This window comes from Hypanus sabinus, chromosome 4 (genome assembly GCF_030144855.1).
Source record: "Hypanus sabinus isolate sHypSab1 chromosome 4, sHypSab1.hap1, whole genome shotgun sequence".
Taxonomy (NCBI): Eukaryota; Metazoa; Chordata; class Chondrichthyes; order Myliobatiformes; family Dasyatidae; genus Hypanus; species Hypanus sabinus.
The window spans coordinates 50,696,992-50,712,826 of record NC_082709.1 but is presented as its reverse complement, the minus strand read 5'-3'; the positions used below and the strand labels follow the sequence as shown (position 1 = coordinate 50,712,826).

The window sequence follows — 15,835 nt, the reverse complement described above, 5'->3', positions numbered from 1 at the left end:
AGTGGAGATATCATTATTGAAATATACATGTTCCATGGACTGCTCTTCACTGAGTTTTAAGAAGCAGAATTACTCCCTATACCCCTGGGTGAATGTGAACTCCTTCTCCACATCATTACTTTCCCTCACAGATCCTCTTGTCCTGCTTATCCTCCACTTATTTTTCCAGTCGTCTGATATGCTAAGGAGAATTGAGGCCAAAACCATCCCATGTTTAGGAGCAATTAATCCATCCTTGGAGTCAGGGTTAAAAAAGCAATTGTTGTACCATACCCTGGGATTAGAGCCGCTTGCACTTGTAAAAATGAAGCCCAAAGTAGTAGAATCAAACAGGAATTAACCTGTGAGTGGCTGATGATCCTGTTAAATTTATATGGTTGTTGATCGACTGGGTGTATGCTTGTGGTGGGGGAAGGGGATCACCCAGAGTGGGTATAACAGTAGGGTTGAGTGTTAAAATAGCAGCATGAGCAGCAACTAGAATTGATGTGTGCTGAGTTGTGTAATGAACTACAGACTATTCAATTTCCGATTTTGCATTTACTTTGAGGTAATGAAGAATTATATGTTTTCTTCTTATGTCCCAATTTTGAGGATGATTTGCATCCAGTAAGTCCTACAAGGAACTTACTTGAATTGGTATTGTAGACTTTGCTGTGAGCCTCCCACACCAAGTCAGCTGGGAGGTGGTTCATTGCTCATGTGACCTTTGATTGTAATAGGTTAAGTTATTTTCTCTAGATAAGTAATCTAAGAAGAGGAAGGGGACAACATGGAGACATAGAGATAACCAGGAAGAGGAGGAGGTGGGTGCAATACCAGCCAGTCTAGGTCTAATGGATTGACTGTGACTACAGCAGTGAGGGTTCAGTTCAGATCTAAAAACAGTAACTGGAACATATCTTTGGAATTTATAATAATAATGCAAGGAATCATTGGGCACATGTTGCTGATAAGCTTGCGAAAAAATGCAGATACTGGAAAGCTTAAAACAAGAACAGAAAAATCTGGAAATACTCTAAAGAAAAATTCTCTTTTCATGATAGAAACCATAGAACTTTTGATCTCTTGCGTAAACACTCATACTTCATTACTTCAGCATTAAGTCAGCAGCTAAACACAGCAAATGAGCGGAGGTACCTGGTTTGACAGGAACGGTTGGCTGGTGAGTGGGTCCTAGTGTAGCAGGCAGTGTTGACAATGATATCATCACCTGCTCCTGTAAGTTGGGCAGAGACCGGAAATCCTCTATACTGAAGCCCAACCTGGCCTCACTTGCGATTTCTTTCACCTGTGCTGGGTCGACGTCCCTGGTTCCCACAGCAAATACCGCAACAGCTGCTCGCTTCAGTGCATCTGCAGATTGTGTAACATAATCTCTGGATCTTCCAGCCATGAGGAGCACCAGTATCTGAGGAACTCCCTTGTCTTTCCTGCTTCCTGAGGATCTGGTGAAGTGATTTCTAAGCACGTAGTCCAGAGCTGCCCCGGTATTAAGTGGCATCCCACCTCTCTGTCTGAGTCCTTCCATGTGAGACATAATTTCATCTTCTGAAGAGTAGGTGTTCAGATAGAACTCAGTCTCTGCATAATTGCTGTATTGCACCAGACCAATTTGAACTCCATCACTCCCAATGTCAAGGTGCTCTATCATCCATGTGAGAAAATCACGCAGGTGAAGAAAATCTGTGTTCCTGACATTATCTGATGCATCCATAAGGAACACAATGTCTTTCTTGCCCACCACATTTGGCAGAACTGGAAAGTAAAACACATTGTTATTCACAATAGATACAATAGCTATAAAAATAACACAAGGCCATCTCTACCAGCGAAGAGAAGTATACCTGTAATTTGTTGTATCATTTATAGGTATACCTAAGCTTTAAACTACCTTCTTAATCATGAACCAATTCAAATACTATCTCATTGTTAAATTAATTTTTCCATTTTTACCACTCTGGATTTAAATTATTTGTTCCCAAAATGACTTGTTTCAGATGAGAGAAGGAGTTTCATTTTCAAAATAGTACAGGGGAGATTCACAGAAATATTACTAGTAAACAAAAAAATTTCTTCCGAGGAGAAATTAGTTGGGTTCGTGCTTTCTTCTTTGTAAGAGAGGAGAATGAAAGCAGATATAATGTTGATATTTTTATAATATAAAAGTCATATACAGAGTGAAAGGAAAATGCTGACAAAAATGAGTATTTATACATTTAAAGCAACACAAAATGTTGGAGAAACTTAGCGAGTCAAGCAACATCTGTGGAGAGGAATAAACAATCAACATTTTAGGCTGAGTCTCTTCATCAGGACCCTTGATAGATTTGAAGTATTCAAATATAAGGATGAGAAGGAATTAATTAAACTATTTTTGCCCACATGATTGTGAGAATCTAGAGCTCATAAGGACTCTGGAGCCAGAAACCATCAATAGACTTAAATGAAACTCAAAGAATACTTCACACGCCATGGCCTACAAACTGCAGATCAGGAGCTAAAACATCAGATTAGACTAAACAGATCTTTTTGGCTGTGGCCTGGACCTGATGGACTGGTGGCCTCCTTCAATACCGTGAACCTCTTTGAGTCAATGATGAGATGAGTTATCAATTCAATGTCGCCATTTCTCGGTCATAGATCCCAGAGATTAGTCAGCTCAGAGTTTGTTGATTCAGAACCCCCACACAGTTGGGCTGTATTGATCCCTCCATACAGCAATGAGGATTTACAAGTTCAAAACTAAGTATTCAGTTGCTGTTACCCTATCAGCAGTTGGAAATAGAAAGAGGAAATAGAAAGTAAACTTAGAGGTACAGTCTAAATAAAATGGTAAACAGCCCATGCAAGTATGTTCTGTCTCTATCCTGTTTCTCATATCCAATGAGATTACTTCTAAAACTTAAATATTGATGTACGACTTCTGTTGTTACAAATTATTAGGCTTCCCACCCCAGATCATGCTCTTGACTCCAGCCACCATCTTCTGGTATGAAGCTGGCATTGGCCAGAATAGCATGAGGGCTGTCTTATAGAAAGGCTCTGACAGCCTGTGAGGCCCAGCACCCGGACTCACGGGCTGTCAAATCTATCAAGGTCAATTTGACATTCACCAACATCCAGTGATATTTGGGACAACGTTAACAAAAAAAATCATTCAAGAAAATTAAAATGAAAAATTGCACATCTAGACCAAAAGTTCAATTAAAAAAGAAAGAAATAAAATGAGCAGAACCAATTACCTTTCTTCCAGAATGGATGTATCCTATTCATTTTACTGGGGCGGCCTAAGACCTCAAAAGCTCATGCTGTTCTATAGGACTACCAATTACATAACCAGAATTTTTCTGCTCTAAATCTGTTGGATTCAATTATCCAAGATTTTTAGTTATTTTTAATCCTTTCATTTTATATCGCATTATCATATTAAAAGAACATTCAGCTTTTGGCACCAAGTTAAAAAAAGCTAAACTGTAAATGATATTGCTTTGCTCACCATTTCATGTGGTACACACGATGCACAAAAAATTTAAGAGAGAAGGCATTTTAGAAAGACAAATGGGAAATAAACTACTGTCTGATGAAAATTGCCAGCGGCGGTGGTAAAGGCGAAAACAATAGGGTCTTTTAAGAAACTTCTAGATGGATAATGGAGCTTAGAAAAATAGAGGGCTATGGGTAAGCCTAGGTAGTTCTAAGATAAGGACATATTTGGTACAGCTTTGTGTGCCAAAAGGCCTATATTGTGCTGTAGGTTTTCTATGTTTCTATGTTTCTAAATTAACCTGCATGTCTTTGGATGTGGGAGAAAATCGAATACTGTAACCCAAAGCCAACACTAACAGCCACTGGAAGAACATACAAGTTCCACGCAGACACCAGAGGTCAGGATCAAACCTGGATCACTGGAGCTGAGAGGCAGCACCTCTACGTCCTGTACCACTGTGCAAACCACAACTGCTTTGTTGTTGTTCCTTTCCACACCTTGTGGTGCAGCAGGCAGCAACCTTGCGGATTCTTTAGCATTTTTGTCTGTTTTTTACGAGGCCAAGTTGCTAGCTTGATGTTCAGCCCAGCATAGATGGAAAGCATGAAAGGAGCCAGCCGGTTTCGGACCCCGGATTACTAGCCTCAAAGTCCGGTGCAGATGCCAGTGGGCCAGTATACTACCAGTGGGCACTTGGCTGCATGTTTCTTCACAGTCTTAAACCAAACATGGACAATGGAACTGAATTCCAGATCAAGTGGGTACTCAACAGTTTCAGTTAATTTGAAGTCCTTAAGCATCACAGGGAAAATGGTCCAATGGTCCAATAATCATGACCAATACAAAGGAAGATGGTTGTGATTGCTGGAAGTCAATATTCTCAATATGTCACAGCAGGAGCTCCTCGGGGGTGTTAAATCACCAACTATCTTCAATGACTTCATTAATGATTTTCATCCCATCGTAGATTGCTGATTATTGCACAATTTAAATCGTAACTACACAGCCAAGGAAGCAACACCAAAACAACATTTAGGGATGAGGTGATAATTGATAAGGAACCGTCATGCCACAAAAGTGAAAGGAAATCACATCTGTAACTACTTATCAATATTTGGCAGCAACAATATTGTGAATCTTGCACTATCAACATCCACAGGATCAATGAACAAGAAACTCAACTTACCATGACTACAAAAGCAGGTCAGAGTCCAGGTATCCTGAGGGATATCACTCACCTTTTGACACCTGGTATCTTTTCCATCTTCTGCAAGCCACAGGTTGGAAGCATGATGGGATAGTCTCTATTTTTCTTGGATAACTATTTATATTTATGGCGTATATTTAGCATGTCACCATAAACTTTGACCAACTTCTATAGATGCATGGTAGATGGCATCCTAATGGTTGCATCACAGCCTGATTTGGAAATGTCAATGCCCAGGAATGGAAAAGTCTACAGAAAGTGCTGGATACAGCCCAGTCCATCACAGGGAAAACCCTCCCCACCACTGAATGCAGCATCCATCATCAAATACTCCCACCATCCATTTCATGCCCTCTTCTCACTACCACCATCAGGTCCCACACAACCGTTATTACCTTACAACCATTAGGCTCCTGAATTGGCGTGGGTACTTCACTCATCAGACCTCTGAACTGATTCTACAACCAACAGGCTCACCTTCACGGATTCTTTACAACTCATATTCTCAGTATTATTTTGTATCTGCACAATTTGTCATCTTTTGCAGTCTTTGTATGTGTATGATTTTTTTTTTGTAAATTCTATTGTATTTCTTTATTTTCCTATAAATGCCTGCAAGAAAATGAATTTCAAAGTAGTATATAATGACCTATAGACACTCTGATAACAAATTTTACTTTGACTTTGAAAAGATGTTTGGCACCCAAAGTTGTCTGTTTCATTGGAGCTTTACCAGAGATGAACCATAGCTACAGTATGTACTACAAATAAAATTCATGGCCTGGGTGACAACCCAGGCCACTCCATCAATACCTAAACTGATAACTCCAACACCCGGAAGATTAAAGCCAGCTGAAGCTGCTGCAATGTCTTCAATGTCAATCTCAACTGATTTCAGAATACTTTGCCATTATTTCTCTGTTGTTGGTTTCAATTCCTGGACCCGCACCTCTACCCCCAATAGTGTCGTGGATGGGCCTTCACCGAAACACTGCAGTTTAAGAGGATGACTCAACACCGCCTTTTCAGGATATTAGAAATAGGTAATTAATGCTGGCCCATCCAACAACATCCGCACGTGAAAATGTGAGCAAAATTAATGAAGAGTTACAGTTCTGCTGCAACATCATCAATGTGAAACATTAACTCTCCATCTCTCTGCTTAACTGATGACTGACTGACTGTGGTGTTACACCATTTCATGTTTGTATATCTGTTGTCTTATTGTCCCTGTATGCAAGTAGTTGTGAAAAGACTACTTTTCACAACTCTCCACATCTTTTAAAATTTAAACTGCAAAGGATAGTCCCTTTCAGGCAATTACAACTCTTTCAGTATACTTTAGCATGGTCATAACTGCTCAGATACAATAATGTGGAACATTAGGTTGTTTACATGACAGTGAATTGCTCAACTATGATTATATAAATCAACTCCTTAGGATAACAAAGGCTTAATGCCTCATAACTGCTCAAAAGCTGAGTGGCTCCTTATGGTCTGGAACTCCTCTCATGCACGCCCACCCACTTAAATGGCAATCTGCATACCAGTTGATGTAGAGGCAGTCATAAATAGTCATAGAGAAGTCATAAACAGTTGAAGTGCTAAGTTGTTAATTTAAATCAAGCCCAAAAACAATAGAAGGAGCAACAAAATCAGTGGATGAAAATGGCATTGCAGAAGATCCATAAATGGCGGGGAATCCAATTAGGTTATGCAAACTAGTTCTACAAGTCTGTCATGCACATTTTTCTGCATGTGGCCAATCTATAATGTTATTATCCATAATTTCATGTGAATAAACTTTATATGTGTTAATAATTACAGCCAATGCAATTAAAAGCTAAAATATAAAACTTTGATAAATACCTTGCTTAATGGTAGTAATTGGCTTCTCGGTAGCTGGTTGCGAAGTAGGCAGTGTTGACAACAGTTTCAACACCTTCATCTGTATATCTGGCAAGGAGCGAAGTTCTTTTACCTCGAGAACCATACTGGGGTCATTTGCAATCTCCTTTAGCTGTAGTGCATCTGCTTTCCTGATCCCAACTCCAAAGGTAATTATGGCAGCATTCCTCAGGGCATCCGCTGCTGATTTGACATCATCCATTGACCTCACACCAGTGAATAGCACCAATATTTGAGGAACACCTTCTTCTTTCCTACTTCCTGCAGATTTGGTAAAATGATTTACGCGGGCATGGTCCAGCGCTGCCCCAGTGTTGACCACCCTGCCACCTTTTAACTTGAGTCCTTTCACGTGATTCATTAGTTCAGTTTTTGTTGAGAAACTGTTCAGGTAGCATTCTGTTTTTACATTGTCACTGTACTGTGCCACACCTACTTGTACTCTGTCTCTTCCAATGTCCAAATTATCAATTAATTTTCTGATTAACGCACGGATATAAAAAAAGTTAACATTCCCATTTTTGGCAGAGCCATCAATAAGGAACATGATGTCTCGCCTGTCCACGTCCTGTGGTGTAACTGGAAAAAATGCAAATATTGTCATTCACGCAAGATTATGTTATATTGACAGATATTTTACAGGGGAGGTAATATATCTCATTGCTGGATAGCACCACGAGAATGGTAACATGCTATTCATTCTCCTCTTCTTGCCTGTTTCCTTTATAAAATATGAAGACATAGAAAGCTTCCTTGTGTGGTTTTACCTCCATTACATTCCTCCACTCCATTCCCTCCCACCAAAATGGTGCTTTTGAATTGTTCATGCTAATACCTCCTTAATTCTGTTACTGAATGTTACTCCTTGAAGAATTTGTTACAACAGCAAAAAGTATGTTTTTGGCTCCTTTAACATACCTGAGGAAAATTAACCAACAAAGTTTGACACATGGAACATTGGTGACACAGGATACATAATAAAAATAAAAACAGCTACTCAAGGAGGTTGGTTTTAAGGTTACAGTAAATTTGAGTGAAATGAATAGAAAAGGCTATAAACAGAACCACAGAGATTATGAACAAATGAAGACACAGATGCCAATGGGGTGTAATAAGAAGAATGAGAGGAGATCTTACAGAAACACATAAAATTATGAAAGAGATAGATAAGATAGAGGCAGGAAAGTTGTCTCCACTGGTCACTGAGCCTAGAACTAGGGAACAAAGCCTCAAGATTCAGCAGAGTAGATTTAGGATGGAGATGAGGAGGAACTGCTTTTCCCAGACAGTGTTGAAGCTGTGGAATTCTCTGTTCAACGAAGCAGTGGAGAAAACCTCAGTAAATATATAAAAGACGAAGTTGGATGTATTTTTTGCATAGTAGACGAATTAAAGGTTATGGGAAAAAGGCAGCTGGTGAAGATGAGTTCATGGCCAGATCAGCCATAATCTTATTGAATGGCAGAGCAGGCTTGACAGGCCAGATGGCCTACTCCTGCTCCTATTTCTTATGTATGTTCTTATGTAAGGAAAATAGGGCTGTGTGAGAGGTCTAAACTGGATCTGGTGCATAGTAGGATGGTTACAGTAATAGAGAAAGCCAAGTTCATGAAGGCACAAGCATCTGGAATGAGAATTTTAAATTAGACCAATGTTGGATCAGATGCCAAAGTATCAGGGCACACAAAATGTGATATATGAAAGATGATAATGTGGGTCATTTTTAACAAAATTAAGTCTTGGATGATCAGAAATTTCTTGGAGTTGGAGGGTGAAAATCTGGCCAAGGGAATGTTGGAAAGATTATGCTCTGTGATAATAAAATGTTGTGAATATCTAGTATTAAACCCCACTCTCTACTCTTGCCCCCAACCATATCAAGTAATAACCAAATTTACAAAAGGTTTATTTTTCAAAGGTGTCTGATTCACCAATATTTTATGGATTGGAAAATGATACGTTACCTTGATTTAGGCATTACTTTTTCTAATGAGCAGGGATTTGATAAGGAGGAAAATTTAGATTATTGAGTATGTCATCAGATTGTTATGCCCTGGACAGCAGTGTCTTCCTAAAATCTGCCTGCAGACTTTACTTTGCACCCTACCTATTAAATAATAGGTAAACACCGAGAGTGCTTTTAACTCAAATTGGCTAATGAATACAAATTGAATCGCACAGCAAAATGTGAGGATTGAAGCTAAAAATTGAGAAATAATTCTGATGGACTGAATGCACCCACAAAAGGGTTGAAGTTGTGAAGCTGATTCCTCCCTGACATGATACCAATTTGTTCCTAGGTAATACATATTATTAAATTGAGCTTCTGTTTACAATGATTCTTTAGCACAAAAGAAGGCCAGTCAGTGTAACTGGAGCCTTTTGTGGCTAAGCTTTTTCTTGGCACTGTTCATCTAATCCTGCCAGCATTGTTTAACATTCCACTCATTTTTGGTCTGGTTATCAGCTCACCTTAAGTTCATGCAGACAACTTATTTGAGGTAGCATGTTCTCCCAAATTCTTATCAAGCCTTGGGTAAATGCATCTCCAATGGCATTTTCTCATGACTCTGATACCTCTATTGCAAAACAATGCATATGATAATGATTATGTAAGACCAGAAACAATTCAAATACCTTCAGTACTTGCAACCGTTGGAGTAATCGTCATTGTCAAAGGCACCATCAGTATTGTCGTTAATTGAGTCAATACTTTATTCTGTATAGTTGTCAGAGAATAGAATTCGTTTGCTCTGAAAACCCAACTTGGATCATTTGCAATCTCTGTCAGTTGTTCAATATCAGCATCCTTGCTTCCTACACCAAGGATCTTTACAGCAGCTTGCTTCAAGTCATCTGCTGGTGATTTGATATCATCCATAGACCTTGCACCAGTAATTAGCAACAATATTTGAGGAACACCTTCTTCTTTTCTACTTCCTGCAGATTTGGTAAAGTGATTTGCAAGGACGTAGTCCAGCGCTGCCCCAGTGTTGACCATCCTGCCACCTTTTACCTTGAGTCCTCTCAAGTGATTCATAAGTTCAGTTTTTGTTGAGAAACTGTTTAGGTAGCATTCTGTTTTTACACCATCGCTGTATTGTGCCACACCTACTTGCACTCTGTCTCTTCCAATATCCAATTGATCAATTAACCAAGTGATGAATTTACGGATGTAAGTGAACCTAACATTTCCGGTGGTAGCAGAGCCATCAATAAGGAACACAATGTCTCCCCTGTCCACATCCTGTAGTACAACTGGAAAATTGAAAGGAATGTAATTCACAACAGATCATACTGTATGCTGTAGGATGTGAAGCTCAAAAATAGGAACCCTTTACCCAAACTCCCAAAGTTGCTTGCAGAATCAAACTGAGTTAATGGCAGTCAGATTCCACTCTACTACAAATGGATCCGGATCATTTAAATAATTGATATTATTTAATAAGTTAAACTGAGCAAGAAATTATTGTATAATTGCATGCATTTGATTATGGATGGGGCCTGACCATGTGTATCCTAAGAGCTTTTGGGAAATAAGCAGAGAAATTATTGGGGTTTGGCAGAGATTGGTGTATCTTTGTATGAACAGGTGAGGTACTGGAAGACTGGTGAGTGGCTGGATTTTGACAAGGTCTCACCATCTAGGCTGGTTGGTAAGGTTCAATCACATGAGATCTAGGATGTACTAGCTAAGTGGATACCAAATTGACTTGCTTACAAGACTTAGATGAAAAGTAGTATAAAGCTGTTTTTCATATTGGCGTTCGGTGGCTAATGTCTACTGCAATGCCCTCTTCAACCATCTTAATCATCTCCTCAAGAAACTCTAAATTTGTGAGACACTACTTATGAAGAAAAACAGAGGAACAGGTGGGGAATAGACACTCAAGACTGTGTTTAGGTAGATGGGATTAATTTGGATTTGCATCATCATCAGCATTGACAGCACTGGCCAGAAAACCTGTCTTTGTTGGGTTGTACTGTTCTATGTTCTATAAGGCATGTTTCTCTTCATCAGTCAGGGCACTGAACACAAGAGTTTGAATGTTATGTTACAGCTGCACAAGATATTGCTGAGACTCCACTTGAAGTATTGTATGCAGTCCTGGTCACCAGCTATAGGAACAAACTAATTAAGTTATAGAGGGTACAGGGGAAAAAAATCAAAGCTATGTTGTTAGGGCTTGAAGGCCTAAGTTATAAAGACAAGCTGGTTTCTGCTTTCCCCGGAGTGAAGGGGGCTGAGGGGAAAATTTATCAATACCTATAAACCATGGGGGATATAGATAAGGTGGATGGCTTTTTTTCCCAGTACAGAAGTCCAAAACAAGAGGCAAAGGTTTAAGAATGTGAAGGGAAAAATATAAAAAGAACCTGAGTGGCAGGTTTTTGACACAACGGGCATTTGCACAGGTTAATGAATAGGAAAGGTATAGAGGTCTATGAACCAAATACAGGCAAATGGGGCTATCTCAGCTCAGTACATGGACAAGTTGACCCAAGTATCAATTCCATGCTGTGTAACTCTACAAGTCTATGATTTTAGTTACTAATATTGAAAGTTGGAAATTTCTATGAATCACAAAACTATGTTCCATTCTAACTCTCATGTGCAAGATTCTCTAACAGGAGTGTAGGAAATTATCTCACATATCTACACCAGAATCCTGTTTTTTACATGGACCAAAATTTATCTTTTGATTTACTAAAATGATCAAAACTTAATATTATGATGGTGGTACTGATGGGAATGTATTAATTCAAAACACTTTAGACTATGGCTCTAGGCCTTGCGCTCAGACTAAAAGTAAATCTGTCAAAGAGTGTTACCTTCAGTGGGAGGAATTGATTCTTCAATCACAAACACTGCTCCAATTTTAGACAAAAGCTGCTCTTGAACAGATGGCAACTCCTTAAAATCGTGCAGGATCAAAACAGAGTCTGGGTCGGAAGTGACCTGTTGCAGTTCCAATGCATTTGCATAGTTAGCTCCAATAGCAACGGGTACAATTCCAGCCTGCCTCACTGCCTCCACTGCCGGCCCGACGTTGTCACTGGATTTCCCAGCAGTGATGAGCACCAGGACCTGTGCAGCTCCAACATCTCTTCTGCTGCCCGCAGCCGGGATGAAGACATCATTAATGATGAAGTCCAGTGCTGCACCTGTATTGAGGGGTCTCCCTGCTTTCAGTTTTAATTTCCGTACAGCATTCAAAGCATCTTGATTTGTTGAATGAACATTGAGGGCAAATTCTAGTCTTGGAGTAGAGCTATATTGTACCACAGCAACTTGATCTGTGTCAGGTCCAACATCAAGCTCCTGTATTAGCTTCAACAGAAATTCACGGACTTGTGGAAATGACCTTCCCATTCCACGAGAGCCATCAATTAGGAACACAATATCCCTTTTCCTGGCTGAAGAAATTCAGAATAAAATTAATAGAGTTAAATATAATATAAATATTTGGATAAAAGTGTAAACCAACAAGAATGAAGCTTCCACATCTGCTATGATTTCAATTCTGGTGCCTTTGCCAAGTATCCAATGTTCAAAGTCCTACAGTTTATCAGTGTCCACAAAGTGTAAATACTTCAGGAAAAATACAAAATTGGAAGTCTGGAATATGAAATGCTCATCCATGCAAGTGGTATACATTGAGGAGCAGAGGTAGTGTTTCAAGCCAATGACTTAAAACATTAATTCTGCTTCTCCCTCCATTGATAGTCCATTGACAAATGATAGGCTGATATAGTCATGGTCACAGATTCATGACTCTCAGTGAGTCACAATGAGTCTCACCAGACACAGTGGCACAGGTCATGTATACAGTAGGAAGTGGCACTGGTAATGAAGAATAAGCCTTCTAAACCCCAAGAAATCTCACAGAAATGAAGCTTCCTATCACATTTCATGTAGAGCATCAGCTAGGAGATGTGCTGAATGTAGGAAGTGCACGGGGTATAGTTGCTGTACTGCTCTGCATTCACAGTGCTATTGTGCCAAAAGATAACCTTGGTCTCAAAGCCAGCAGTAGCCCAGTGTCTTCAATATCCAGTCATATTGCATCATGGCACATCACACATCCTAAATATAGGAAGCAAAATGTTTTAGATCAAGCTGCTCAATCCAGCATCAATGGATCAGATCAGTTTGCAATTCTGCTGCATCTGTTGTTGAATGGTGGCAAACAATTAAGATGCTAAAAGGAAGAGAAAATTCCAAGAACATCTCCATCCTTAATACACAGCAAGCAAGTGCAGAGGGTTCCATAGAGAGTGGCGGAGCCTGAACACTAACAATTGCCAGGGTTGTTAGTGGAAACAGACATTATACAATATTGTTTAAGAATCATTTATACAGACACGTGCATATGGAGGGAATGGAGAGACATGAATCATCTGCAGGAAGATGGGATTAATTTCTTTTGGCATCATAGCACAGACATCATGGGATGAAGGGCCTGTTCCTGTGCTGTACTGTTCTATGCTCTATGTAAAATACAAGGCTGTAGCGTATCTCACCAGGAGTGCCAAGCTGAATATTCAGTTCTGTCAGCCCCACTGAAGCTAGTCTTCAGCCAATTTTATTCACTCTCTAAACAAAAAAAAAGAATCGGCAAATATCTGAGAGCACTGGACATAAGAATGCTATGAATTGAGACAGCATTGCAATTGTGAAGCTCCACAATTTACTCCACAACCAGCTTCACATCTTGCTATGATGTCCAGCACAGTAACAAAACTGACTAAATATTAAAGTCAATAGGAATCAAAAGAATGACCTCTCCACTAGCTGTGAGTTTAGTCAGAGTGAATGTAAAGAAACACGTGGAGAAAATACAATGGATGCTGTCCACTCCCTCACAGGAAAACCCTCCCAGCCATTGAGCATGTTTGCAAGCAGTGCTGCCACAAGAAAGCAGCATCCATCATCAGGGACTCCCATCATCCAGGCCATGCTCTCTTCTCAATGCTGCCATCAAGAAAGAGGTATAGGAGCCTTAGATCTCACACCACCAGGTTTAAGCATGGGTATTATCCCTTTAACCATCAAGCTCCTGAACAATTGTGGATAAGTTCACTCTGCTCAACTCTAATCAGATTCTACAACTTATTGGCTCATTTTCAAGGTCTCTACAAGACATGTTATTAGTATTATTATTTACTATTTATTTATAGCTATTACTTTTTCTATAGTTGCACAGTCTGCCTTCTTTTGCAAATTGGTTGTCAGTCTTTGCGTGCAGTTTTTCATTGATAATATTGCATTTATTTATTCTACTGTGAATGCCTGCGAGTCAGTGAATCTCAGGGTAGTATATGATGAAATATATGTACTTTAATAAAAAATTACTTTGAACTTTGCACTTTGTACAGCCCCAGGGCATTAGTACAGTTCCTTTGAGACCTTATCCTGTAATAAACCTGTAACATGTTTCATCAATAAAATGATTTCTAATATATTGTCATATCTAGGATATTCATTCAAGATTAGTTTATTTCACAACTTCACAGCTAATAAAGCAATCTCTGCCCTCAATATTTGGTTAATATTTTAAGCTTGAGGTGAAAAATGGTAACTTATATGGTAAAAAAAATGCCAGGCAATAAGTATCTGCAAAAAAGGGAGATAACTTTATTTGTTTCATTTTCCACTCTTGTATTTTTGCTGTGAACTCCATGATGAAAACCCTGTTGTTTACTCCTGACCAGAAAGCTAAATGGACTAGGTGTACAAACACTGGTGCAAAAAAAACAGATCAAAACTTGAGATCAGCAAGTCAATAAGCTTGTCCTGAACACTGTAAGGCTTTTCACAGACAGTGAAGCTCTGGTCAGGATATTGGTCGAGTCTGGGATATTTGACTAGCCCAGGAGAGTGCCTCCTACAACAATCAGGAAAACTCATTACTATTAGGCCAAAGCAGCCTGCTTCATTTAGAACACTGTCTATCATCTTTCCACAGTCAGGACTTAATGGCTGCAGTGTGCAGCATTTATAAAACGTACAACAGTTGCCAAGGTTTCAACTTCATCTCATATGGACTTTTCTGCTTGAAAAGACTTTGACAGTTAGAAAGAACAATAAGAAACTGCTTTTTTGAGTAATGTTGTTGTCAAGAGAGGATCTGTTATAATATGGGTAATTCTGAGCTTAATATAAAAATTAAATCCATATGTTTGATTTATAATGCTTCACAAAAATGCCATTGAGTCCTTTGGGCATTTAACGTAAATTTTACAAAGCTGTTTTTCACAATCATAAATATTATGCCAGTTCTACATATAAGGACACATTTCAACAAAAATCCCACATTGTATTTAGCCCAGTCCTTACAACCTATGAAAACTAATTTAACAACCTGTTTTTCAGCAATGTAACTCTTTTGAAAGTTAAAGAATGACTTCTGTTTGAGCAATAGTTTTAACCACATTTACGTTGAATGAGCAAAAAGATTTATGTTGGAAATAGTAGTATAAAATACATGTATAACTATTGCATTGTGAATTTAGGCCATGAATTAGTGTTAAATTTAAGGCAGCTATGTCCAATTCATGACAAGGTGCATTAACCTATGTGAAAATTGCTCAATCTCTGAAATTCTTTGTTGAGGGTAGGAATGTATCAGTAATCTCTTCTGATGCCTTAAAAGTGTTTAATTTTTGGAAAGGATCTATAAAGGCCCTTTAAGAATACAGCCCAGTCCATCACAGGTAAAGCCCTCCCTTTCACTGAGCATATCTACTGTGGTAAACCATGTATACCTGTCTGGACACGCCCCTCTGCTGACTGCACCTGTGGCTCCTCCCACAGACCCCTGTATAAAGGTGATTGGGGCACAGCTCCTCCCTCAGTCTTCAACATGGTCGTGCTCCATTTTCGCTGCTTAATAAAAGCCTATCGTTCACGTCCAGTCTCCTAGAATTATTGATAGTGCATCATCTACACAGAGCACTGTTGCACACCCAGTTCATGCTCTCTTCTTGCTGCTTCTATCAGGAAGAAAGTACAGGAGCCACAGGACTCCTACCACCAGGTTCAGAAACAGTTGTTACCCCTCAACCATCAGGCTCTTGATTCAAAGGGGATAACTTCATTCAATTTCACTTGCCCCATCACTGAAATGTTCCCACAACCTATGGTCTCATGTTCAAGGACTCTTCATCTTATGTTCTTGACATTTATTGCTTATTTATTAATTCTTGGAGTTACTGAGTATGCCTGC

The 15,835-nt window shown here is 39.3% G+C and overlaps 1 protein-coding gene across 1 annotated transcript in view; it reads right to left on the bottom strand.

The window, feature by feature from the left end:
• The window catches only part of col6a3 (collagen, type VI, alpha 3), a 111,635-nt gene that overhangs the window by 74,880 nt on the left and 20,920 nt on the right, over positions 1–15,835 (bottom strand). The window contains exons 7-10 of the mRNA XM_059965962.1: positions 11,439–12,023; positions 9,243–9,863; positions 6,567–7,184; positions 1,141–1,758 (exon numbers count right to left, since the gene is read on the bottom strand). Of these exons, the coding sequence (XP_059821945.1) occupies positions 1,141–1,758; positions 6,567–7,184; positions 9,243–9,863; positions 11,439–12,023 (2,442 nt within the window). The remainder of the gene's footprint in view (positions 1–1,140; positions 1,759–6,566; positions 7,185–9,242; positions 9,864–11,438; positions 12,024–15,835) is intronic.